Source organism: Vanellus vanellus, assembly GCF_965231255.1.
Source record: "Vanellus vanellus genome assembly, chromosome: 23".
NCBI classification, from domain to species: Eukaryota; Metazoa; Chordata; class Aves; order Charadriiformes; family Charadriidae; genus Vanellus; species Vanellus vanellus.
The window spans coordinates 2,567,254-2,595,004 of NC_138928.1; the positions used below are offsets into that span (position 1 = coordinate 2,567,254).

Below are 27,751 nucleotides of genomic sequence, written 5' to 3' on the forward strand. Positions count from 1 at the left end.
CGCTCCAGCTCCAGCTCCAGCTCCAGCGGCACACCGAGCTGGGGCAAGGCCGGAGCCGCGGGGTGGCGCGCGAAGGCGCCCAAGCTGCGCATGCTCCGCCCGGCGCGGCCCGGCGTGGCGCAGGGGGAGGGCGCAGCACGCATGCGCGCGGGGCTCCCGGGGCTCCCGGCTCTGGCGGCCATGGAGCGGAAAGGTGAGTGCGGCGCGCGGCCCTCTTCCCCTCCGTGCGGCGGTGAATTTCCCCCCCCCCCCTTCCGTTGGTCCCGCCGCCCCTCACGCCTCTCCCCTTCTCTCCCTCAGTGCTGGCGCTGCAGGCCCGAAAGAAGCGGACCAAAGCCAAGAAGGACAAGGCCCAGAGGAAGTAAGTGCGGCCCCCGGCTCCCCTCAGGCGGCAGCTCCCGCCGGCACCGCCGCCTCTTTGTTACCCCGCGGGGAAGGGGCCGCCGGGCGCTCCCGGGGCGGGGAGCGGCGCCCAGGCCCCTCGGGCTAGAGGAGTTTTTAATGCGAGTTTAATTGGAGACACGTTTCGCGGCGTAAGGCGAACAGCCGGCGCGGCTGGTGGCCCGGGGCGGCGGGTTTTGCCGTCCCGCTCTCCGCCGGGGCTGATGTTTCCCCCGGGACTTCACGGCTCCGCGCCCCCCGCCCCCCCCCCCCCCCCCCCCCCCGTGGTGGTTCCTTCAGCGGGATGCGGACGGGGGAGCGGGGGAACGCCGGAGCCTGTCCTTGCGGGCTCCTTCCCTCGGCCCCGGGCTGTGGGGATGCTCCCCCCCCCCCCGCCCCGAGCCTCCAGAGCTGCTTCTCGGAACCGGCGCTTCTTCACTCTCTGCCCCCTCCCTGCTTTTTTTTTTTTTTTTTTTTTTTTTAAAATCTTGCCATAAGAGTGCTGCGATGCGTTGTTTACTTCTTTCTCTAACTTTGATGCTGCCGTCAGGCTTCTCTCCTACCGCAGGAATTTCACAAGTCTATGTGCGGTGAGCTTTTGGATGCAGATATAAAAATGAAAAGATGTCGAGTAAATACTAAACAATGGCTCCCACCAGACTGCATTAAGTACTGCCCCTCGATTCCTTCCTAGTGAACGGGGATGTAAATCCTAGAGCCCCTTCTGTGTGCTCAGTAAAATGCTGCTTATCTGTGTGAAGCCTGTGGTACCTCAGGAGGTTTTGTACTCGCTGGTGCCGAGGAAGCAAAGGTATTTAGTAAGTAAGGCTTTGGGGGTGGGAGTAGGAGGGGGTTTTCTTTAGGTCTCGAGTAACACTTATCTTAGTCGCTTCCTCAGACAGATCACAGGGATTTTAAAAGATTTTCTGGGTGTCTCCAGCAAAGATTCAGTTGTTTTGAGATGGGGCTTCTGAGGGATGAAGAACATTGACTAAACCCTTTGGGACATGTGCGTTATGTTTCGCTGCTGTCTCATAGATGTTCCCAGTATCTCTTGAAGATAGCATTAGGGCAATTTTTGAAGACCTCTCCTCTTCCTATAGAATCATCTGTGTCCTAATTTCTGAATGAATGATCCACTGTTTAATTCTATATCTGTTACTTTCTTTTTTTTTTCTTGTTCAGCTGCAGACAAACAGTACTGAGTCCACAGTTGCAGTTGGAAAGGCTGATTTCTATGTAAATTCTGAGGTTGCTGAATGGTAACTTCCAGTGCTGGCATGGTTTTTTGTAAAAAATCCTTTTTAACCATGTAGCCAGAACAGGTTAACTGCGCTGCTGGCTAGCTGTTGATTTTGCCACTAACCTTGATTTGAGTGGAAAACCATACAATTTGTAAAGTGCTGTGTTTATCATCTTAAGCTATATGCTTCAACTCTCTGGTACCATAGGTTTATTAGATTCTCTCTCAGGAATTAAAGAAACTTGCATGTACTTTATGCTTTACATTGTTCAACAAAAAGAACCCAATGTCAGCCTCTAACTTTAGGTGCAGTTCCGCAACATTTATGCTATTTAAATACAAAGCTGCTCTAGTTAAATCTTCTGAAATAAGCTTAAATGGGTTGTTGCAAGACCTTTTCCATAAAATCTAAACTTGAAACCACATGGAATGTCCGTTTAACGTCTAATGTTCCATGGTACTTGGTTAGATCACACACATGTAATTTTTTCTGTATGAAGTAAAAAGCATGAAATAACTGATTTTTAAAAGGTGGAGGTTGCTAAGTATTAGGAATTATTGTGGGTAAGTATAAAAAATGCAGAGAATGCTCTAAAGGGATTTAAAACAATTCAAAATATCTTTCAGTTTAGAAATTAACTACACTTGCTTAAAGTTTCCCTATCAACCCAATCCTGTTAAAAACAGAAAAAAAACCCCACCACTTGGAAAGGTTAAAATAATCAAAATGGATGGTGTATAGTACAAAACTGGAAAGTTACTGGTTCTTTTCATCATTCAGTAGTTAAAATTGCTGCTATTTAGGTTCACACAAGACCAGCCTAAACTGGTTACTTACAGAAAACCCTTGTAAATACTAATTACAGTTCTGCGTATAAGATTTTTTTTTATTTTTATGGGAAGGACAACCAAGTTAATTTTCCACAAATTCAGGATATTCCTATTTCTTTCCATCCTTCCCGTCTTAAAAGCTTTGTTATTTGATATCAGTGAAGGAACGAGTGCATTTTGTGTGATGTACTCTTCTGCAGAAAGAGAGCAGGCAAAGTTTCTTGCTGATATGAAGGTGAGGTACCTGTGTCTTCCCACTCCAGTAAAACTACTGCAAATCTTTTGGTAATCTGGAAGAATCATTAAACCAGCTGTCTCAAATCTTTGCTTAGGAAGCTTCTACTTGCCTAGCCTGCTCCTTGGTCCTGTGTCTGCCGTTGTGGCATTGGAAGAACATCGTAGCTGTGTGCCTTTGCCCAGCTCCCACTTCCCTGAGAATTGAGGAGGAGGAAGGACAGGGAGAGTGACAGCTGAATGCCTTGGAGGGACAAAAAGCAAGCCTAGGTACCAGGAGATCCTGAGTTCTTGTGTTGACTATCACTGGGTTGCTTTGTGGCCTCGAGCGAAGCGTTGGTTTCAGTTTCTTCTTAGCCTTTTCCATCAAAAAGGCAAGGAATTAGCGTTAAAATTGCTTTAAATTATTTTTAGAAAATGAGAGGGAAGTTTCTGCTTGGCCTTTTTCTTAGTATTAAGAATATGTCGGGAAATAAGCATGTCAAAGCTTTAGTTGCTAATAAAACATACAGGGTTTGGTACGTAGGCTCCTGCCATGTGTGGTGCTGCCAAAAGATAGCTTTGCTGAAAGCTGTCTGGGAAGTATGTGATGTATTAATTTTATCGTTTCATGAGGTGTGAACATCTCGGGCACTGCCAGTCACTTGATTCCCAAAGGCACTCAAAAAAGCCCATCTTTCAAAAAGGAGCTTGTAGGCTTACAAGCGTGCTTTTTTTTTTAATAAACAATTCATAATTTAGACTGTAAACTTAATGAACAGCTGGATCTCGTGAGGTGCATTCAAATAGTTATTTTTGCTTGAGTGTGAAAATTGGAGATCTTTTCAGTTCGTTTGAAGCAGTCGCTAATATCTTTGGAGGTGAGCGTTGGGCAGACAAATGTGTTAGGCGTAATATTCGCCCTGGCCCTTGAGAAGGTGAGGGAGCTGCACAGTGCTTTCCTGGGAACGGTTCTTTGGCTAGTTTTAGGGAACTGCAAACAGAATTCCTGTATTCTGGTCGTTCATGAGCTGTGTTGCATGGGGATGTCCATGAAGGCAGCAGGAGGAAGGAGTGATGGGTGTCCCAACAGTTCAGCCTTTCATTCACCACGAGGTGGCCGCTTCTTGCTCACGGGTCCCGCAGCGCAGAGCGGGCCACGTGTGTGCTTGGAACGCCTGGGTGCAGTAAGGCACCGTCTGCGTAGGAAGTGGTGCAGGCTAACAGGAGATTACAAACTTCATTTTTTTGAAGGCTCCACATGCTGTTTGGAGGGGAATATTGCTTTGAGTTAGCTCTACTGTGGACAGAACATCCGCTCCTGGCTGACGTGATGCTGGTGCATGCCATCTACGTGGTTTCGTTTGAAAGGGGTTAATTTCCTGTGCTGTTAGACTGTTGTACTATGCGAACAAAAGCCTGATATATGAGAAAGATCTGGTATTTACTTCAAAAGTATGCTTCTATTTGAAAATATAAGCTTCTGTTTGAACTAAGAGATAAATATAGATGTGCTTTACCAGTGCTTTGCCAATGACTCTGGTAATTTGTACTCGAATCGGGCACTTGTGACTGTTAAACCACAATTGCCAGTAAAATACTGTGGCTCTTTTTCTGTCTACGTTGTATGTTGTAAACCCTTAGAAGCTTGAACTGTTCTATTTGTCCTAGGAAAAAATGACTCTTTAGGTTGCTACTGAGATTAAGACCCCGAGTTTAAAAACTAGGCTAAGAACTCCATCCAGATTCAGAGCAATTAGAGAAACAGATGAGAAACTGAACAAATGGCTCCTTTATAAGCTCATTTTCTCTGAAATGAAGAAAAGAAGGGTATTACTAGAACTGGGCTATGGGTCTGTGTGATGTGTAGATGTTGGGTGTTTCATTGGCAGGCCCACATGTGATAATACTGTTTTCTCAAGTCCAGTGTTTTGCTTCAGCAGCGTCTTTTCTGTTGCAGGAGAAGTTGGCCGACTCATGCACAAAACCAGCAGTTCTGTGTAAGGGGTGTTGAACTGATTGTGCCTCAAAGCAGAACACTTTATTACTGTTAAGCATGAATAACTACAAAGGTAGTGGCAGCCGTACAGTTACAGTATGTGGCTTGTTCTGAAAAAAGTACATCATCTGAAGTGCTTTCTTCTTGTTCTGCGTGAACTGGTGAATTTATTTAATCCTTTCTTACAGGCATTACTGAGCAGGAGATATTTTTTCACAGGACTTTCAATAGTTCCTCTGGCTCCCTCTACTCCCAGAGTGAGGGCAGTGACAGAGCAGAGTTGGTACGGTACCACTGTCTTGCTTCCTCTCTCTCTTCCCAAACGCATGCAGTATTTTCAAAAAGCTGTTTTACAGTTATCTGTAATTTTCTGGCCAGACTCTTGATATGCAGTGAAGCCTTACTTCTTTCTTCCTCCTCAACAGAATTGCTATGAAGAGAGACAAAGGAGTTGGTAATTTTTCCGTCTATGCACTCTGGGGAGCAGAAAATGCCTAGTAGTCTGATGCTTCCCAGTTTGTTATTGCATATCATGATTGTATCACTTTTCTGCTGTCTTTGAGGAGCCCTGGAGTTCTGACAACCCTCTCGGGTTCTTCCTCAACTTCCTTATTCAGAACTTTGCCTGGGATCGGGATCTTGGATGATGTTTTCCTCACTTGTCTTTTATAATTAATTCCAGGGCTACCTCTTTTGTAAGTATTTTGAACGTAAGTTAAAGGTAGACTCGGAAGGCACCACCCACAGGATTTTTTTTTTTCATTCAAATACAGAAGGGATTATCAAACTGTGACAGGACATAACTGAAGATCTGATGGTTTCCATGGAAGTCCCTTGGTTTGTAATAGTTGGAATAGCAGACGCTTCTACAAACAGCTTAAGTGCTTGCGTGGGGGAGTGGGTACGGGGAGCAAGAAACTTGATTGCCTCTGTTATTTGTGCATTGGTACCCTTCTCGTGTGAAATTCATTATTACTTATCTTCAGACTGAACTCCCACAGATCCACTATACAAAAGTATGTCTTGGTGCCTCTGAGCGCTGTTCTAACTAAATGTTAGACCATCTCCAGTGCTGTTAAGTTCTCAACAGTGGTATTCCGGTATCTCTGGGATGGCTGCGCTACAGCAGCAAGTGGTGAGGATCTGCCCAGTTCTTTATGAATAAAAATAAGGATGGGAGAGTGAATGAACTGCATGTAGTTACAAAATTATGTGTATAATAGACTTGTAAGTCCCTTACAACATATGATTTATAATTCCCCCAAGTCCCCTCAAATGCTTGAGCGGAATTTCTTGAGCAGAAAGGTAAAGTGCATACAAGCAGGAAAACACCTGTACCGTTTCAGACCTGAATTTGTACTGAAGGTTTGAGTCTAAACAGTTTCAGTATTTATCGCAGACTAGGTTTGTCAGCAGTGCTGCGTGTACGCCTGTTGGAGCCCGGCACCAGAAGCACTCATTCTGACTAGATGTGCCTTAACATGATCTTGAAATTACAGGCACACTAAGGAGTTGTAATGAGATGCAGTCTGGCAAGCATACTTCCCTTAAAGAGACATTGTCTTGATGCACGGATGGGAAAAAGGCAGAGAGATTTAAAATCCTGGCTTTTCACCATGCCATATGGAAGTGTGGTTATCTTTTTCTTCCCCAAAATGAAAACAAGGAATCCTTAACAGCACGTGAAGGGAGATCTTGCTGCAGTGAGTGTATGGCCCTGGAAGCTGTTGGCTGGATGGTTAAGGGGGAAAGCAACGCTTCCTTCAGCAAGAGTCCCAGTTACAGTACTTTTATCTGCGTCTCCTACAGCATGAGCTGCATTTGTCATTAGTCTCAAGTTCACTGAATTGAATTCTGTTTGGGGATGTTTCATGCGTGTAATTTGAGTTCACAAATAAGGAATGACAGTGTTTATAAAGATTGTGCTGCGGGCAGCTTAAAAAACATTTAGGAAAGCAATTGTCTTCGGTTTCCTACAGACGGGCGTCATGGCTGCAAATATTAAGGGACTCGCAAACTGAGGTGAAGAGGAATGAGGAGAGTATCTTTTTTGTTGTCACATATGTAAGGATGAAAGGTGTGAGAAGTGATTCACATTAAATGTATGCTGCTTGCCTTGCTTAAGGGTGGAAGGGGACTGCTGTTGTATCTGTTGAAAGCAGGTAGATGGGTGGCATGGACAGTATTTCTGCTGTTTTGGGGACAAGGAAAGGTACTGATTTCCTGTACAAACCAGAATTTTGAAGAAGTCGCTCTTACATAACAAAACGCCTGAAGAGAGGCAGTTGGTCCTCTTATTTAAGTTACGGGGTGGAGAAAACAAGTTCTGAGTTTTGACGGTGAAGTTGCAAGTGGAGACTTGGCTGCTGTGATGGCTTTGACTAGTAATTTATAGAGAACAGCGACGGAGCCCGTGCTAGTGCCACTCCACAGCACGAGGAACGCTTCTCTTTCATTGCATGGTCTGTACTGACAGGCATGACTGTGGTCTCCCATCTTCTCATCCTCCAAGTGCTGTTGGACCTACCTCAGTGCAAATCTGCAAGAAGACACATTGTACGATTGAGGCTTCTTAATTGTTTTTTGTTTGTTTTTTTTTTACTTTATTTTTAGTGTGTGGACCAGATAAAGTGATTCTATGGGCAACTGGCAAGAGAATACAAAAGTGGGGTTTTTTTCCCAAACTTTTTGAACACCTTTTGTTAAGGAACAAGTGAGTGACTGAAATCTTAGTTCTGCAAATCACTGTTACTGTCACTGCTATGCGTTGCAGAGGCGGGCAGAGTTGTCAGGTGATAAATGCAATGAACTTGGAGTAAAATCTTGTCTACAGTGGGAAATTTTGCATGTTGTTAGCACCTCTTCTAATATGAAGAGGTTTGGCATCACTGAACTGTTTCAAAAGGATGTTCAAACTCCAGTGAGCTTTTAAGGTGAAAATATTTTAGATATACAATCATATCAATCCAAGTCTTCTTTAAACCTCTTGGTTGAAAAATGCAGAGCCAGCTTCAGAGCGTCTTTCACTAATAAACAGTCTTCTGTAGCAGAGAAAATCTCTAAATTAGTACTTGCTGTGTCACGTCGTTGCTGACTTGTTTCCCCTATCACTTACATAAACCAGCAGGATAAACAGGCGGAGGAAATGGCTGGTAATTCTGCATCGTCGCGGGATGATGTTAAGTGCCTGCTGCTGTGAAAAATACTCAGTTCACCTTTTTAAAGAAGATTTGTCTCCTTCTCCTGCTTTTCCTTGTTACTTTTAAACGTAAAGGCTAAGTTTTTCTTGTAACTCTGGATGGGGAGGTTTGGAATTGCTTCAGAAATGTCTTTTTTTTTTTTTTTTTTTTTTTCCTTTGAACGCCCTTTCTCCCCTGTGTGATTGTGCTGGTATTTCTGTATCAAAAGGATTGGACTGTCGGCAATTACCATCATCCTTGTCTTCATTCGAGCTTTGAATCCAGCGGACTATTGAATAGGCAAATAAAACCAGCTCGTTCAGGAAGATGAAACGAGGCATCTGACTGAATCTCTAATTTCATTAGAGGGGAGGTTGAGACAGGTAAAGATCAAGAGGAGGAGATGAATGCGTTTACGCTCAACCCCTGAGATGACTGAATTTGCAGGGAGGGGAGCGGAGAGCAGCCCCCAGCCCCGCTGCCAGGCCCTGTACCTGCAATGCAGTGCGGTGCCTCCGCAGCTAGGTGGTGGAGGCAAAGCCCTCTGCTCCCTCGCTCTTGCACAAAGCTTCGCTGCGGTCCAGAGGAACCAGCCCCTCCGCCACTCATGTCCCCCCTGCTCCCCCAACCGTGTGGCATCTGATTTTTTTATTATTATTATTTTTTATATTTAATGGCTCTTTCGAAAACTATTGGGCTGTCTTCAGGAATATCTTTATCAATGGGAGGCCGTGCTTCATGCAGGTAGGTTATCCCCTTTAAATGTTTTTTTTCTCATGAATTTGCAGTTCTTCAGGCATTCCTGGAGAATAAGGACTTTTGGGAGGGCGTCCAGATGTGGATTCACGTGAATCCCATAAAAGATCTAGCATTTTGCCTTCGTGTTGCTGTTCCACATTGTTTTCCTTAAGTAAAATAATGCTATAGAGTTGTAGAGGCACCCTGCAAATCCAGGTAATTCTGATGATTAATTAGCACATTGAGAGAGCAAAAGTAAAAGGTGATCAGGATGTTCTTAAGTAGAACAGAGCTGGCTATAAAAAAAAAACCCTACCCTAGAACACTTTATTTTTTTAGTCTGTAAACTGTTAACCATTTTTCATAGCCTCTCTTTATATTTTACTTGCATTTTGCAGTATCGCTGACAGCTGTTTCAGCTGTCGCCTTTAAATACCGAGTATGGATTTTTCTGCTTGCTTTTTGCAGCCTTTTGTACCTTTTAGAGTACTGTCTGTGTGAGCGAAGCACACAGATGAGGGTTGTAGTTCTGTGTATCAGTTTTTCTTTGGTATTAATACATAGTCTGCACTGATTTAATCTCTCTTAATCCGTATCTGCAGTAGACGTGGTCACTTTGGGGGAAGAAGGTGGTGGGATGTAATAACATCTAATGGATTTTCGCAGGAAGGCAAAGGAATGAGATGTATTTTGGAGGTGATTTCATAAAGGAAATAGCACTGTAGAAATGTATGTGACCTGAATACAGCTCACTATTGCATTTGTTGGTTTAGTAGATTATAGCATACGAGTGAAATGCTTTCGGATCCCCGGGACAGACTGGGATGCAGACTACAGGGTGTGTCGTGTACGAGGTCGTCAGCAGCATGATTCGTCAGCCCCTTCTTAGGAGGGGTGCGGAAAGCTTCCGAGAGAATGGGGTTTAGTGCTTCCAGTAACTTCTTCCTTGATGCATGAAATTACTATTATTGAGAATCATTGGGACTGCAGAATGGCATGATGTTTCTGTCTGCATCAGTGGTTCTTAAGATGAATTTTCTTTTGAATCTGTTCTAATCCCCTACATCTTGCATAGTTACAAAAGTGCAAATCTTGAAACAGCATTGGGGAGAATTACTCGTTCCTATTTAGGCTACGGGTGTGGCTGCTGGGCTTAAGTTCTCCTTTTTGTCCAGTTCTACGTTCTGGTTCTCTTTACCCTTTCTATAGGATTTGTTATATATGAGCGTCCAGTCTCCCCTTCAGCCATTCTGCCCATGGCCCTTTCTTGCCTTTGCTACCTGCTCTTAATTTGGGGATAATCTATGACACTATTCGTAGCTCAGTTGTCCCCAGAGGAATGCAGCAGTTTTAAAGTCGCTTTTTGACCTCCAAGACTTCCCCTCCTCCCAGTTTTCCTTCTTCCTACCCCCAACTTGTAATTCTGTGGCTCATGGTGGGGGAGAAAGTCTAAATACGAAATATCTTGGGGCTGGCTCAAGCTATGGGGTTGATAATAAATGTCTCATTAGCCTGGCAGCAGTGGAATGGACTGTCTGGCAGTCTTGTTTTATGGTTTGGGACCACTAATCTGTGTTGCTTATCTGTTCTTGAATTAAAAAACCAGCAGGATTTACTAGCTCTGACAACTGACTGAAATAAACGTCAGGTGGTTTGCTTGTGCCAGGGATGACCTTTGTAGCTCCTCTTTGCTTTAATGAACTTCAATTCCAGGTTGTAAGTGGCTGCAAGTTTAGTCATGATCAGATTGGAACGGGTGATTTCTTCATTTCCATGCTCCATAGGTACTTAAGATGGCCGTAGTTTTAACGTGTAGTAATGTATTTAATGTATGAAGTCTCAGCAGAGCGCATGTGTAGTAGGTAAATGCTGAACACTCATTCTGTTGTGTAACTACTTAGAATTGTCATATTTACCTTGTCCCATGGATTAAGATTAGTTAGTACGGCCATGATATGATGCACAGGGCTGCAGCTCCAAAAGCTGCATCCGAAAGCCCACATGCGTTAGCATGTCCACTGGCATAACCAGGGGCTGCCTCAGCAGCTGCTACTCCTTTGAGCAAAACCAGTTGAATTTGGAAGTGTGATGGAAGGCATCAGTTATATCTGCTGCTTCACTGGAACAATAGTTTCAATACAAGAAACTTCCACTAATTCACGCTGACAGGGAAGCGCGTTGTAAAGAATGTTATCTCGTGCTTGTACGTCATTGCTGTAAAGAAATTTGTTGCCCGCCTCCTTGGACAACTCTGGCTTTTTTTAATATCTCATACTTCCAAGGAAAGAAAGCTTAGCATTAATATCCTGCAGTACTTTGCCATTAAATCTTGCCAGTGCAAATGGTCTATAGGCATTGTGTTCATTATAAAAGCTTGCTTTGTACGAAAGGATGTTGAAGATTAAATCTTGTAGAAAATTAACCGTTCCCTGTAATGCTTTGTAAAGTAAATAACTCACCTGTTTTAGTATTAGCACTTCATGAACTGTTTGGCTGTAAGCAGTGGGCTGCCATGAAGGAGGTGTTGGGGCACAGGGGAGGTGGCGATGTGTTTTAGCTCAGGAAACTCAAACACGGCATAAACGCATGAGAGCAATGAGGTGGCCTTTGCCAACGTGATCTTCACAAGCAGGAACTTAGAGTAGCACATTTGCTGGAAAAGTTAAACACACAAAATTAATGTTTTTATTTATGAATGTAGGAGTGTGATGGGGGGGAAGACAAACATGAAAAAATACCACCCCAGCGCTCGATTTCAATCCCTCTGCAATCACAGGCTCTTGGAAGGGTTTGCAGAACATCTGCTCTGCAAACTCCCACTCTCTGTAGTTCAGACAACTGTAACAAACTTTAGACCCTCGGTGAAGAGGTGAACTAGAAACACAGCCTACCACATGAGAACAGGAGCAATCAAGGGCAGTATTAGGGATTTTAGAGTTTTAAAGTGTTAGAACCAGAAGGATTGTTAAATGCTCATTTGATCTCAAAGGTGAAAGGGACGAAGGGCACAGGTTCCTAGACACTGGTTTATTTTTTGTTTCCAAAGGAGTAAGAATTAATTGATGTTAGTCTTTAAAAGAACATACATCAACATTTAAATCTTCAGGTTTTAAATTAGGTAATGTCTTAAAATATAAATTTGCTTTAGAAAAGTCCTCAGGGAATGAAGGGCTGAGAAGGGGTTCAAAGAGACTAACGTTTTGGTGGGATCACTAAGCTTTTAACTCACTGTCTTCTCTGGCCTTTTCTTTGTTCTACTATAAAAGCGAATCTAGGGCATTAAGGTGTTGTTCTCACTAGTGTATGAAAAATTGTTTCTATCTACCTTGATACTTGCTTAGGAGTAAAAGCATTTAAATGTGAAAATAGTTTTTCTGAAGGCTGAATATTGCATCTCCTCTGTTATCAGCAATCCCTCATATGAAATGAAAACTACTGACCTGAAGAGTAACGTGTGTGAGACATGCAGTGTGTTCTCTTTCAGACCCGACACTCAGCATCGGGGCCCTGCTGCTCATTCAGAGAATGATCTTCCCGAGCAAGAGGAGGAAATCCTGGGATCAGATGACGATGAACAAGAGGATCCAAATGATTACTGTAAAGGTGAGAACTTGCCTGTTTAAGGCACTGGATTTTCAATATAATCAAGAAATTCCCTAGATTTTTCCATCTACTATAGAGGATGAAAATAGAATCCCTCTTATTTTAACTATTTTTTGAAGCTGCATGACGACAGTAACATTTTTCAAGCTAACCTGAAATGGAGAAACTATTCTCCAAGGTTCCCTCTGTTATCAGTCAAGATTTGAATTGGAGAGCTGTTCTTAATGCATGTGTTTAAAACTGTTGGCTTTTTCCTCTGTGCTGGAGGGCTTTCCAAATTGGTAAAAGCAAGCGGGCATTCAGTTTCTTTTTGATTTTCATCAGAAAAAGGACACTTTGAAATCCTTCAAATTAGTTTCAAATTCTTTGCTGTTTTCTTTTGAAGGTCATCATCTCGGTATCTGTTCTTCAGATAACTTTGTGCCTGCAAATATAGCCTTCCACTATTTCTCCGAGTAGAAAATAAATACAGAGCAAATGAAAATACCACAGTTTATAATTCAATATCAAAAGGGCCAGGCTTTTTTTTAACATAGCAAACGTTTTAAAAAAGGCGGGACACTGATCATACAAATTCAACTGATCAATTAATTGAAGCTTGAATGTGTGCCCCCGCCTCCAAACGCTTTGTAAGAGTGCTTCTGTGATACTATTTATTGTACGTACTGAATATGGCAGAGGGAGAAGCATGTAACAAATGCCATATATGTGTATAAAAAACTGCAAAGTAGAAATAGCACAGGGAACTTGAATTGCAATGTTTCTTACACTTCAGTGCTTTACTTCAAAGCATTCACATTACTTTTAGCATGCTACCCAAATATTAGTGGGATTGTGTTTGTTGTAAAGCAAGTGGGAAGGAGAAAGCCATTGTGTGAATTGGCAATCGGTGCAGCTGTCGCTGTTGTAACTGAAATCTTTAAGTGAAGAAAAGGGACTTCTGCTGCTTGAGCTAATGAAGCAGTGGATTGCAATTCTGTGTCTTGTTTGTGAACCAGTCAATCAAGAGAGATGAATCTTCCTGGCAAAGCCTGCATTTCACGGGTGGTATTTGCTGACCACAACTGAATAGTAAGCGCCTGGAATCTAGGGTGTAATTCCAGGTTCTGGCAAAAAATTTATGCCTTAACAATTACAGATTCTTCTCTTCATTCTGTTTTCTGCCAGTTCCCTTGTGTCTTTTTCTGGCTATTCATGTCTTTGCTTCCATCACGGAATCCTCCTGCATAGTCAGCAGCTGAGACATACTAGGGGTACGGGGAGGAGACTTTCCTAATTTCAATGATGATGTTAAAGTGCCTTTCAGTCAGGAAAGCAGCTGCAAGGGAAACTCCATCGGGATCTTGGATGCAGTACTCTTTCACGTTAGAGGCATAGCGCATGCGAAAGCAATGCAGATGTTTAGCTGTAAGATTCTGAGCATCATAAGCTGTTTGCCAAAGGGGGTCAGCCTAGCAGACTTCAGATGCTTTCACTGAGAAAATAACCTTTTGCGATGCTGCAGTGATGACCTACATTGAAAAGAAGTCAGTCATTCTGGTTCAATTATATTAAAACTTTTCAGTCAGCTAGAGAGCTGTTCACAGCTCTTCCTCTAACGTACTGTATATTTGTTCTAGCAAGATCCAATTAGAGAAACGTTTGCATTTCTTTATATGATTAGAATTTTAAACGCATCAAACAAGTCTACCTCAAGTTGTGATGCTTGTTCCACATACCTGCTCTTCAGCACTTGCGTTATCTCTTGATAAATAAACTTCCCACTGTTTTTCTAGGTGGTTATCACCTTGTGAAAATAGGAGATCTATTTAATGGACGTTACCATGTGATTCGGAAGCTTGGATGGGGCCACTTCTCCACTGTCTGGCTAGCTTGGGACATTCAGTAAGTCGTTCTGTTCTAACTAGTATTTCTGGTGGGAATGTACAGCACTGCCCAAACATGATGAGAAATCTGCTTTTCGCTTTCAGATGAAAACACAAAACAGCTGTCCACATCCTGATGCTGAAATTTCTTTTTATATTGGGCATGCAAGCATGTGGGAGGGAATTCTGGGAATTCTGTTAACAGAACACACCATATATGTGGAAAGAGTGCCCTTGTGTTCAGCAGTCTCTGACCTGTTATTTCATTTTATGAGAAACGACTAACGTGGATGTTTTATAAAAAGAGACCCAAAGAAAATCATCATGAGAGTGTTTAACCTTATTTTTCCATGATGTCTTAAATAAGTAGCTCTCTTACATGCAAAAGAATTAGGATAATTCTGGAGAATAAGTTCTTTGGATGAGCATTAACAGTCTTCAATTTACTCTGTGTGTGTAGAGGGAGGAGATTTGTGGCAATGAAGGTGGTGAAGAGTGCAGAGCACTACACAGAAACAGCACTGGATGAAATCAAGTTGCTGAAATCGGTGAGTGTCTGAGAGTGGGGTTTGATTTTTATTTTTATTTTTTAAATTAATTTTGGGGAGTTCACATTAGTCATGTGCTTGACATTTCTGGGTCATCTAGCTACAAAGAATTTGCATAGGAACCTAACATTAGGGCAGTAGATCTGACTTCAGGATATATCCTTGCCTAGTAATTACCTCAAGGAACATGAGACTAATCCTGTTTTTCTCTGCAGGTCCGCAACAGCGATCCAAATGATCCAAGCAAAGAGAGAGTTGTTCAGTTACTAGATGACTTCAAGATTTCAGGAGTTAATGGTTCTCGTATCCTTTTGTGGAATAAAGGCAAAGAATTGCATAAAGACGGGAGTTTGCTGGGTAGCTGTCATGTTGGGGCTGGTGAGCGATGCCCAGGCATCTCTTTCACTGCCCAAGGAAACCTGCTGTAGAATCATCTGCCTCAAAACCGCCTGCTAAGCTCAGATCCAGAATGATCGTTCAGCCTGACGTAATATGTGTAAGTTGTGGAGACAGCTCTGCTTAGTCATGCTTTTACCGTGAGAGATGGGGTGACTGCATCTCATATGTGATCAGGACTGAATGGCTTTGTGTGCGAGGTGCCTTTGTGGTGAGAGCGCCCATCTGTCTCAACCCCTCACTTTTGCAAGCAGCCTGGTAATAACCCCTTATTTAATTAAAGCAGTACAAAATGATAAGAACAGTAATTAAAAATAGCAAACACTTGCAGCCTGTAACTGGACAATAAGGTGGTTTTCTAGTTACGGAAGCATCTTACCTTGGACTTTATCAAAACTGTTAGGATGTTTCAAGTGTATTGCTTTGAAAATCCCCTGTAGTTCTGTGAATTGCTTTCTGATAGGCAGTGATTTCTGGCAATTCCTAATAATGCAACCTTAAAACTTGAAAGTTGGACTTCTGTGCACGTTTCTGCTTTGCAGTACCTTAAACTTTATTTCAGTGAGAATTACTAGGCTGCTTGAGAGAATTGAGCTGTAGGTTACAAACGTTCTCACACTTCTAGAAAACAGTAGCCCCATAATGTATTTCCTCTGTTAACTATTTCCCAGTACCTAGCACCGAGTAAACGTTCACTTGATCTTGTATTTCTTTCTCTCTTGTGAAATGCATGCATGCTTTCTGCCAGTGGAGAAGAAAAGCAGCCGAATAAACTCCTAGAAGTTTGGCTTCTAAAGCAAAGGCACAATACTGAATATGTCACTAGAGTGACTGTGGCTGTTGAGATCTTAGAGGAAAAGCAGATAATGTAAATATTGAAGTCCAGGCTTGTCAAAAGTTTGTTTTGCTGGTAAAGAGGCAAGAGAGGGCAGAGAAATTAACTTAATTGTTCTGAAGATGACTTATGAAATGGAAATTTTATTATCTCTTCAGGTAATGCTGGTATATAGAGATTTGGCATTGAGTTTTGCCTGGGGCAATAGCTGAGGCTGTTCCAAAACGTACATTGTTGGCTTGAAGCTGTCTCAATACTAGCAGTAAATACTAATGCACGCTTGCTTGTGTAACTGGCTTCGACGCAAAGCAAGAGATTGTACTGCTGCATTAGTACCATTGTCGTAACCAGCTCCATCCCTTTGTATTTCAGGTTTTAGATAACAACACTGTTGTGTAGGATAGGATGGTGCTGTTCAGGAAGGCAGCTTCTCTAAGCTGTGTCAGAAGGATGAGGGTTCTTTAATATAAAACGCTTAACTGGTATGGATTTCTTTGGATCTTCAGTCCAGGGAATCAGGGCTCCTTGGGTCAGTATGTCCGTCTTTTTCCTTGACTGAGTTCCAGATATCTGTATGGTGTTTGAAGTTCTAGGCCATCATCTCCTGAAGTGGATCATCAAGTCAAATTATCAGGGGCTTCCACTCCCTTGTGTCAAAAAGATCATCAAACAAGTAAGTTCCAGTTCTGGTTTGAGGAGAACAGTGCAGTCAGTAAGAACTCTTTTACTAATCTTTCCCAAATCTAAGAAAACAAAAGAAGATCCGAGATCCCTCAGATCCAGGAAAGCAAAACCAGTGGTGTATCTCTCATGCAACAAAATTATTCTTGGATTACTGTTTCCTTTCGGTACTGCAAGAGCCTTCTGCTTTAGATATTTATTTTCTGATACTTAAACTGTGATGGAAGGCCAGCTTTGCTTTTAACCTCTTCTTACCCTGGTTATTCCTTGTTAAGTGCAAGTATTCCTTTTTAAAAAACTGTTACAGTAAGTGCAGTGCTTAATGATGGGAAGAGCAGGAGAAACCTGTTCTTCCTACTGGATGGTTGCCTGAGAAGAAACATCTTCCTACATGTGGGGTGGAGGGAGGTGGAAAGCATGATTTTACTGTAGGGTATTAAGGTTAGATTTTCAACTGTGGTAAGTTAAGTTATGAGGGTAAAGAGTATTTTAAATTCATAGCTAAAATTTGTATGCAAATATGTATCTTCTGGAACTGAGTAGTCACCACTGATCACGTTAGCTCTGATCTTGAGTGTTCTCAAACACAGAAGTCCTTCAGGATCATTGGTCACCCTAGGCAACTTTGTGTTCTCAATTTGCTCATTCTTTGCTTTTTCTAATGATCAATTTCCTTCTCTCCCCTCTGCAGGTTCTTCAGGGTCTGGATTACTTGCACACAAAATGTCGAATCATTCATACAGATATTAAACCTGAGAACATTCTTCTGTGCGTTAACGACCAGTATATCCGCAGGCTGGCTGCAGAAGCAACAGAGTGGCAGAGATCTGGGGCTCCCCCACCATCTGGCTCTGCAGGTGCTTTTTTCCTGAAAATTGGTGCTATTTCTCCCCCACCCCCAAATCATAACTGATCTCACTAGGGAGAACTTCCTTATTAAGTACAGCGGGACAACAATGCAAGTAACCTGAAAAGCCAACTGGAAATTGTGAAGTTAGTTGTAAGTTGTAACTGAAAGATGATCAGGAAAGCAGTTATTTGTATAAGAAAAATGGAGGGAGGATATATGTGTGCTGGCATCTGCTTTTAACACAGCTAATCTGGACCTGGTGAAGTGGTAGGGTAGTCAGTCTTGTATAGCGCACCGCATAAATGCTAATGCACTCAAAATAGTGCTGGAGTGAAAACGTAGTGAGGTACTTCTCATATGTTCTTCAGATTTCCTCTGATTGCACGATGCTGGAAATGAATTTCATGAAGGCCTCTGTCAGTCATAATCTTACAACACCAATATTCAGCTGAGCCCATCGTAGCACAGCTTATCTTAGGGAAACTCCCATAACTTAACTTTGGTATTTTAATGTTTTGGTTTGCATTTTCTTTCCAGTAAGATGCATAATACATGCAGTAAATGAAGCTGCGTAACAGGAAATTTAAGTCTTTGATATCAGTCGAGCAACTCTATGATCTGAAATTTTAATTGCGCATTTACTCATTTAATGTTTTTCTCTTTTTTTTTTTTATTCTTGCTCAATTTTTTATTCTCTACTTTTGTAGAGAAATAAGCCTCCAACATAATATTTGCTGATACCTTTAAAATGTTGTTACAAACCACATAGGAAAAAGCTTACCTTAAGATAAGAATACAGTTGCGTTTTTTGAATATAACCATACTAATTTACTGATCTTCCTTTCCCTTTCAGTGAGCACCGCACCACAGCCAAAACCAGTAAGTGTGATAGCTTTCATGCGTAAGTAGCCATCTACATAGTTCCTACTGCATTGTTTCATAATGCAGTCGGCGTTAAGGGAAAGCAACCTTGTATCAGAAGGAAAAGTAAGATTTGTGTTTGTCATAGGTATAGGCATCAGGTTCAGTGCTGTATTGGAGATGTAAGTAGTACTAGCTCGTGTATCACCAGGTCGAGTAGTCTTCTTGGTGGTCTCAAGGTCTGTTGTGAAGGTGACCGTTGTCTGCAGACTCTGAGATCCCTCATTTGGAGATTACTGTAGGCTTCTCGGGTCAGGACAGAAATGCACTGATAAGAGCCTCAGGCAACTGCTCCAAAAACCTTAATATCTGCTTTTTATTTGGGAGAACTGTCTCCAGAGTTTTCACCCAGACTGCTTCCTCAGCTCTAAAATAAATTAAAACTTGATACATTTTGGATTACTGAAATATGAAATGCTAAGTCCAGTTTCTCTGCTTGCTTCTGTGTAGGCTGACAAAATGTCAAAGAATAAGAAAAAGAAATTGAAAAAGAAGCAGAAACGGCAGGCTGAGTTGTTAGAGAAGCGAATGCAAGAGATAGAGGAAATGGAGAAGGAAGCAAGCCCTGGGCAGCCACAGCCTGAAGAGGAGGAAGAAGCTCAGAGCCCCCTGGAAATGCTCATAAAAGTTAGTCCACCAGAGGAAAATGTCAGCAAAAAGACAGGTATGGACCTAAAATATTGCGAGAGTAGCACAGTGTTGTCCTTTCAGTGATGCTGGCATGAGTAGAGTGAGCATCTTGAGCAGAGGTGGTCATTGTTATTTCACCTGGTTGCATTGCGTTTTACCCATCTAATCTAAAGAGGGTAGGAAATTTCCTGTTACAAATTGAATTAATGAATGACTGGGTTCAATTGTGTTTTGAGAACTACCTGCTTCTGAGGGCTCTCTGAACAGCTTCAGCTATTACTTTGTTTACACATTCTCTTCTATCTTCTCCTTTTCCACTCTTCCAGCTGAAGTCGTTGTACAAGAGCAATCTATTCTAATGGAAAGCAGTGTGGGGAAATGTGTAACGGAAATAAATTGCAATGGAGTGATACAAATGACGGACTTCCCAGACTCTGGCAACCAAGGGTCTGTGCGACTTGAGGATGACCTTCATAATGCCAATGACTGTGGCGATCATTCTCACATGCAGAAGGAGAACTTCCATAGTTGTAATTACAGTCAGCGTAATGGTGACTCAGAGAACAGGCCTCAAGAAGCAATGTCGGACTCGTTCGTGCCCTTAGTTTCAGAAGATTCCATGGTGTGTCAGCCCACGTCCAACGAAGAGAGAGCATTCAATGAGCAGGAGATTAACCATTTGCAGGAAAGCATCCGGACAGAGATACCTTCGGAGGACGAGAATGAGAATAATAGCCCGTCAGACAACAAAGGTATAAGAGGAACCCTGTGAGAAAGGGCTCCTTTCTTCTCAATCTGGGAGAGTAGTGTTACAAGACTTCATCAGAGTATTAATATAAACCTCTATTTTGTAGGCTGAAGTGATCAGAACCACTTGTTTGAGCCTTTTCCTCCCAGGAGTAATTAACCCGGCAGTCCTGCTCTGAGACATTCACTGTTTGTAGCTTCCAGTTGTAGTTGTACCTTAATTTTTACTATTGCATGCATAAGTATTTCCACTTTTAAAATATAGCTATACATTTGTTTTTCAGTGTAGGGACATTCCATCCATTGCATCAGTTGTTCTGTATGTGATTTTCATTTATAGTTAGAAAAGTAAGTCTACAAATTGTCACTGGCTGTTAAAGTATGGGATAAGTGCTGCTCAGCGTGTTCTGATGTTTTTGAGATGAGTTAAATGTTTTCCCAGAACTAGAAATGCAGCCTGACTGAAACAAAGCTTATACAGAGTAGGAAGAAACCTCTTTAATGCTTATGTTTAAATATTATTTGTTTCGGGAGGAAAAAACAAAGTCTTTTAGGTTTAGGAGAACATAAGTCACACAATAGAGTACAGCAGTTAAAATACATTCCGAGTACATGGTTTTTTTTTAAATTTTATTAATAAAACTCCTTTTTTGCGTCTTCCAGTCAAGGTCAAGTGAAGTGTATCTGCTTGGAGAAGGAGGGAGAAACTAACATTTCTACTTCTTTTTAACAATTACTGTAGCATTTTCTTGGCAGAGTACTTCTGGGGATTTACATGGATGAAAAGTAGCAAGTGAAATTTAAATATTTTGAAAGTTGAACTGCATTTAGTTGGATGCCCCTGCTAGATTACTAGGTGTATTTTGCTTCTCGCAGCTCTCCCAAATTGCTTTTAGAGCTGCAGCTGAATGCAATTTAGTGACTTAATATTCTTGCCCTCCACTGTGCCATTGAGGTTTTTGCAATAGATACTTTAGCTCCTGTAACTGTCTCTGCTGCAGCAGTGAGTGATGGCTGTGTCAAAAAGATGCTATAATATGTGGACTATCCTTCAAAGATTTAGGAAGACTTAAGGGTTGACAGCTTGTTATGTTTCTGGCAATGCCCTTATTTAAGAAGCTTGTCTAGATACAGACTGACTTTTTAAGGCTGTGCAGAGTGCTGGGAAGGTGTCACTCTTGCATATGCTTACTTGTCCTGCTTTGTAACACCGGTCGGGTCTTAGTGGTAGTAGTTCTGTTGTTCATAGTGCAGACTGCTGATTTTTATACCTTCGGGAAGGGAAAAGTTCTGATCCGTAACCAAACCAAAACCCTTCCTCGATAGGAAGGGGGCTGTAGGATTTGGATGACAGATGGTGACACTGTCCATGTAGCTTTAATCAGCTGTTGTACATGTTGCCTCTAGGAAAATCAACGGCTGGGAATTTCCTTCTTAATCCTCTTGAGCCCAAGAATGCAGATAAGCTCAAAGTGAAGATAGCTGACCTAGGAAACGCCTGCTGGGTGGTAAGTTTAAAATCTTTTCACATTGACTGTTAAACCTGCTAATTCATTCACAGTATGCCAAGATGGAAAAGAATCTGTAAAATAGATTTAGACCCGCTTGTGAAAGTAGTTTGAAACTGTTGGGGGCGGGGGAGGGAGAAGGGGAGGGCAGCAGGGCCACAAAGAAGTATTCCTCTAACACAGGATTTCAGCCTGTGTTCTGGGTGTCTCTTTAGTCATTAGGTTATTTCTAACGGGCCTGTGAACAGTGTCACATATAATGGGTAGAATTCTGCATGCGTGAAACTTCTGAGGGAGTCTGTAGCTCTCCTGGAGAATGAGAAAGTTGCAAACAATTGCTCTGATGTGCTAGTTCTGTAGTTTATTAGCTTGTCAAACCATTTTGGTGTATTCATGAGCACATGAAAGAGACTCGTAAATAGTTTTATTCTTTGATCCTTGTGCTGTGCTGCTTTTAAATGTTTGACGTTTCAAATAGAAGAAATGCCTATTTTGCTTGGCTTTTTAAATGGCAAAATACTTCAGATCTTACAGGAGAGAGTCTCAAACTCAGAATTGCACATCAGGCTTGCGGTGTCTGGCAAGGTGGTCTCTTTCACTGGTGTTGCTTATCTGCCTTAAGGCAGCTGAATCATGACCTGTCTTGTGATCAGGTAGGAAAGGCTGCAGCTTCTGAAACAGTCTTCCCTTATTCAATTTTTGTGGCTTGCTTTCCTCTAAACTGCTGGGCTGTTTTACTTAACGAGGAGCATCTCTGGTAAAGATTTTAAGCAGTACTTGTAGGAATATAAGGAGATATTTAATGAGGATGTACAATTCAGATGAAACGTTATGGAAATGAGCTTTGGTCTGCTCTGGCCTTCCAGGTTGTTGATTCTTCTCTTTTTAAACACTCTGTAACTGTTTAGTAAAACATTCCTTCTGTTTAGCACAAGCACTTCACGGAAGACATCCAGACAAGACAGTACCGATCCTTGGAGGTGTTGATAGGATCGGGGTACAACACCCCAGCTGACATCTGGAGCACGGCATGTATGGTGAGTGGTGTCATCCAGGGGATTTTGAACTGTTTCTGCGGAGCGTTTGGGGAAGTGTGCTGTGCTCTCTGGACTACCGAGTCACGAGCCAAACCTAGCAAAAACCCCTCACAGGTGTTCAGCCAACTTCCAGACTTGCTGAATACCGTGTTTCACACCAAATTTGTTTCTCTTGGGTGTTTGGTTTTGGGTTTTTTTTTTCCACATGTGGCTTACCTTTTGAAAGTTAGTTTTGTTGTACGGCACCGGCAGATTTCAAATATGATTGTACTTTGTCATAATGCTTTGTGGAAAACCAAGACAACTATGCAATTCTGAGGACAAAATCCTTTTTATATAAAGAGCTTTTCTGCTGCATCCAGCACTGTTTCACAGATGTCTTCAGTATAATTTCATATTTTAATTCTATGCATCCTCTGCATATTGGGAATCATTTTATAATCTGAGTAATGCTGAGACGAGGCTGACGCTGTCCCTGTAATATCTGGCAAATGTAGAATATGGTGATTTTGAGGGGGAAAAAAAAAAAAAAAGAGAAAAAGATCAGTCTAGTCAGTTACTGCGTGTGCCTCTTTGGTGCTCCATTCTGTGTTTTCTGCAAAGCAAAGCTTGGGGTTTTGTGTTTTAAACTTGGAAAATAGTGAGTGAAATAATTTTTGCTGTCTTGGAAAGCAAGCTGTGATTTTGATGAGTGTGGTAAAAGAGAATGTGGTAGGGTCGTGTTGTCTCTGCAGAACGTGTGGCTGAAATTATACAGTGGTTACTCCCAGTGCTTAATTCAGTAGTTAAACTACAGCAGTCCATGAAGAAAACTATGAATAGAGAAGGTCAGAGGTACTGTTTTGAGTGAAAGTGAATGTGTAAAGGGTAAATGTGTTACGGAATTTAGGAGTGGTGAGTTAAAATGAATGCAAAGGTTTTTCTCATTTAAAACATGTTTTTGTATCTTACAGAGAAATATTCAGAGATTAACAGTTTGAAAAATGTCTCTTTAATATCTGAAATTTGGGGAGAATCTTTGGAAAAAGAACCAAAAAAAAAAAAAACCCAAACCAAAAAAAAAAAAAAAAAAAAGCTGGAGTTTGGACGTGACATCACTTTGCAAAATGCTGTTGAGGCAGAAGAGAGGCTAAGCGTGTGAAATGCCTTAACTTTGTACAGTTTCACACAAGCGTACTGCGTTACGCTCTGATCCAGAGTTCATCGCAGATATGCCTATGATGTCTTCTAACGCAGTCGTTAAAAATGTTGCAAAGTAATTGCTCATCTTAAGATGGTAATGGTGTGCTAGAGGTTTGCAGGTTATTCTTCCCACTGCTTTGCTTCTGGCCCACAGAGATACGCAGAATCAACCTGCAGCACATCTAACAGCGCGTGAAGGGTATTAAAGCGATTTAATTTCTGTTTGTTTAGGCCTTCGAGTTAGCGACAGGAGACTATCTCTTCGAGCCTCATTCTGGGGAAGATTACTCACGGGATGAAGGTGCGTTTGTCGAAGTCTTTCCTTTATAAAATGGGATGTGAAATGCAGTGGTTGCTGCTTCAGAATGAGCCTTCTCTTATGAGTGAGCAATGCAAAGGCTCCTGGCAAAAAGATTGTTTAACCAAATCAGCACCAACTGTGCTGGGGCCTCTGCAGTATAACGCTGTGCAATAAAGCCCATGTTCTTGTGTTTCCCATTGCTCTTACCGCTGGATTCTCTATCTTGCTGCTTAAACTGGTCATGCCTCAAATTGCCCTTACCTTACCCTTGACTTTGTCATTGCTTAGTGTCACCTGATTTCAAGTGGATCTCAAAGTAATTTTTAAGAGAAATTATGTCTTTGTCCTTATATCCCAGAGAAGGAAACTGGGGCATAGAGATGTCTTCTGTGGATGTGTCTCATTGTCTTTTCTTTTGAAAAAATGCAGATCATATTGCATTGATCATAGAACTTCTGGGGAAAATACCTCGCAAGCTTATTTTGGCAGGAAAATATTCCAAGGAGTTTTTCACCAAAAAAGGTAAAAGGAAACGTGAAGCAGTGTCACTTATCACCTCGTCCCCTGCCCCAAATGCCCAAGAGTACCTTGCTGGAAGTACCAATTAACAACAGATGCTAGCAAAGGTGCCTCTTTAAGCCTTCCCTTTGTTTTATGAAACGCTTTCTCAGTAAAACTGCAGCTAAATATAAGGCATTCTTGTCTAACTGCTGAAAGTATTCTACATCCTAGTACTTGATGTCTTGAGATCAAATGCAGCAGGTAGAAGAACAGTACTGTAGATACTTCTGCAGACTTCATTTGGCTTTATTTAGCTGATCTTTGTCAACGAGAGGTGTTGACTTACCTTTGAAGTCTGCTCTAGACAACTCTATTCCATTTCTAGCCTGCCACTCACCTAAATAGCGCCTTGCATCCTGAGCCGTGTTGCTCAGGACACATTATACCATTATCGTAAAGCCCTAAGTACCCCAGAAATGTATTGTGTCTCAAGAAAAAGCTTTTGACCTAGTTTAATACTTCTTTTCTTTTTTAATATAAAACAAACTCTTTTTTGTTAGTAGTTTATTGCTTTCTCACACAGTGCTGCACGTATTGCATGTATTCCAAAGTCAACAGCACAGTGTTTTTTCTGTCATGTCAACCGGTATAATTGGTGATTTAATAAAGTTAAACAATATTTGCTGATATTGGATCAGAAATAGCAGAAGTGAAGAAAGAAGCCTTTGAGAAAGTACATTTCTAGAACAGTCTTCAAAAGCAGAGAGAAAAGGGGTTTTAGTATAACTCACTTCTTCCTTCAGTGTGCCCTACTGTTTTATAATCCCCGTGCCCAACAGTTTCTGAATCCAGTCTGTCGGGTTTGGCTGTTTGGCCTATTTTATTCAGCCGCTCTGTTCCCAGGTCTTGCACTTAACCTGTCTGTCTTCCGTTTTCAGGTGACCTGAAGCACATCACCAAACTGAAACCCTGGGGCCTTTTTGAAGTCTTGGTGGAAAAATATGAGTGGGCCCAAGAGGAGGCAGCTGCATTCACAGACTTCTTATTACCTATGTTGGAGCTGATCCCGGAGAAACGAGCTACAGCAGCAGAGTGTCTCAGGCACCCCTGGCTTAATTCATAGAGGCTTCAACGCAATGCCACAGCACTACACTCTGGTTTACAGCATAGCGTACACGCACCCAGCTGCCCCTTCCCATTTTTTTTTTTTCTTCCCTTGTTCATTTTCAGTGTGAAGTTCTTCCTTCAAGGCTTCCAAGATTTTAGATAAACCTAACCTGTTCTGCTGAGTTTGCTTGTGTGACTCAATGAGGACTCTCCTCTGCCAGTGGGGCATCATCTGTGTTTTGCCTTGATTGGGCTTCGCCAAAGACTAATTGACTAGAATATGAAGTTTTTCCTGAGTCTCCTCACTGTTACGTGCCGTGTGTTGCAGGTGTGCTCACCTTTGCTCAGATACATCCTCCCTTAGCTAAATTTCAACTCTCCTTTCTTCATGAGGGGGATGTGAAGATATGAATGCCGCCTCCTCTCACTGACTCAGGGGTTGATTTCCCACTGTTGATGCAGTAGCTAGCAATGGGGTGAGAAGTAATGGATGGCACCAAGGTGGTGTTAGTTCCTTGTAGAACAAAGACCTCGAAATCCTCCGTTTTCTAGGTCTCTACATTATTCTTTGCTTTCCAGTCGCGTAACTTTTCTTTAGTTCTAGCTGCTTCAATCTTTTGAAAAGACCTATTTAAACCTAGGTTTTAGTATCCTATATTCCTTCCTCCAAAGCGCCCTGCCCCTTTATTTTTTCCTTCCTTGTGCCCAGATAGTCAGAATAGTTTCTGAACTTGGTGACGTTTTCTACTTTAATACCCGTGCCTGTGACTAAAAGGCGACGAAATAAGCAAAAGCTGGAACTAGCTCAGCGCACAATCTTCAGCACACAGATGGGTGCACCAGTTGGCTGCAGAGGCAGCATTGTTGCAGGCAAATCTTCTAACATTTTAGTGAGCTGTAAGTTTGGGGGGTTTTATCCATTATGGGCACTTCTTTTGCCTTGCTTAAGGCAGTTGCTGTATCCGTGAGAGATTGGCTTTCACTGATGCGTCTACTCTGGCTCTTAATTTTTGACCATTCGCTTTTTCCCGAGCAGCTGGATCACAGCCACGCTATAGCCCTTGACTTTCGAAACCAACACTTGAAGGCCCAGTGTAAAGATTTCTTTTCCTTTAACTCGCTTCCAGGTGCTGGCCTTCAGAAATAACTTCCCAGGATGGGACTGCCTTTTATTTTCTGGACCATTAGCACGAGGCGAGCTAGCAGAAGTGGAAGAGAACTGACTTTTTCCGTGTAGATACTGGATTAGAAGCTGTTTTCTAGAGTTACCCCAAGTAAAAATGTTCTGTGGGGTTTCTATATAAACTCAGAGGGAGTTGGATATGAGTAAATGGGTTCATTTTAATTAAAAAAAAGTTAAATCACTGTGGCATTTGATAGTTTTATGATGGCTTCTTCTAGACTTGCCCATCCTGTTACAGATTCAGTGCATCCTACTTAACTCTAAAGCAAGATTTGGCAGCGTTGAGACTCCAGAGGCGCTTCCTTACCCTGGACCAAACAGGCCTTTGGATTCGCGGTGGCTCTCAGAGGACAGAAGTTGCAGCGGGAGCATGCTGGAGGCCACGCAGATGCTATCCAAGACAATAACATTGCCAAAGCTGCCAAGACCACTGTTACATGTCACTTCTGTATGTGTGTTTGGAAATCCTTGTTTGTAAGGATCGTTCGTTCATAAACTTTGGTGTCATTTAATCCACTTGAAAAGAGTTTCTCCAGTCCAGTGCCTGGTTGGGCTTATTAATGCAAATCATGCTGCATGTTCTTTTAGGGGTAGATCAGGTTCTCTATGCATATAATCTAAAATTAAAGGAAGGTAACATACCAAAAGAGTTTTAAACTGCTGATTTGACTTCCCCCCCCCCCCCCCCCCCCCTTTCATCTGGAGTTTTCCAGTTGCGTCACTTCCATATCTGTTACAGAAGGACTGCAGACAGGACTGGGTTCCAAAACACCTACTGTCTTCAGACAGGGAAGTTACATTGGCAGGGCAAACAATTTCTGTTGTCTTGAAAGCTCACCCGGTCCTCTGTACTGCTTGATGAAAGAACTTTTCTTAGAAGGGGTCTGCACGCTTCGACTCTGAGAGCTCCTTCCTGTCCTTCCCTTCCCTCTCCCCCCCCCCCCCGCCCGAACGGAGGAGGAGGTTTTTTACCACGGTATCCGAGGCTAGAGCCAGCTTGTGAGTTGAAGACCTGCAGAAGCAGCTGTCAGGGTTCAGTCTTGTACCGTGCGCTCGTTCACTTGGGGTTTGTTAAATTTCCCAAATTGCCGTAAAGTGCTCACACTAAAGGATTTGTACTTGCTGTGTCGGTCTAAAACCTGAAGGAAAATACATTTTTATTCTTTCTACTTGGGTGCTTTGTCTTATTTTTCTTTGTGAAAGCCGTACAATAAATGGATTATTTAATAACTGAGCCCTATTCCTCCTATGTTCCCTCTGTAAGTCTGTTCT

The 27,751-nt window shown here is 42.2% G+C and overlaps 1 protein-coding gene across 1 annotated transcript; it reads left to right on the forward strand.

Annotated features, from left to right (window-relative positions):
- SRPK1 (SRSF protein kinase 1) lies at positions 1–27,689 on the forward strand. Its single transcript, XM_082494385.1, has 16 exons — positions 1–193; positions 301–361; positions 12,069–12,187; positions 13,963–14,071; positions 14,513–14,600; positions 14,816–14,903; positions 16,398–16,504; positions 17,204–17,369; positions 18,216–18,241; positions 18,734–18,947; positions 19,240–19,665; positions 21,068–21,168; positions 22,098–22,205; positions 23,619–23,688; positions 24,118–24,210; positions 25,128–27,689. The coding sequence occupies exons 1-16, from the start codon at positions 91–93 to the stop codon at positions 25,310–25,312; spliced, it is 2,064 nt and encodes a 687-aa protein (XP_082350511.1). The 5' UTR covers positions 1–90; the 3' UTR covers positions 25,313–27,689.
- The last annotated feature ends 62 nt before the right edge of the window (positions 27,690–27,751 follow it).

What these genes read in the sequence shown, in the direction of transcription:
- SRPK1 (XM_082494385.1), top strand. Translation starts at nt 91, where the DNA reads ATGCTCCGCCCGGCGCGGCCCGGCGTGGCGCAGGGGGAGGGCGCAGCA. An exon ending in CCCACCATCTGGCTCTGCAG is followed by an intron (nt 17,370 to 18,215) that starts GTGCTTTTTTCC and finishes TTTCCCTTTCAG; the next exon opens with TGAGCACCGCACCACAGCCA. An exon ending in AAATGTCAGCAAAAAGACAG is followed by an intron (nt 18,948 to 19,239) that starts GTATGGACCTAA and finishes CCACTCTTCCAG; the next exon opens with CTGAAGTCGTTGTACAAGAG.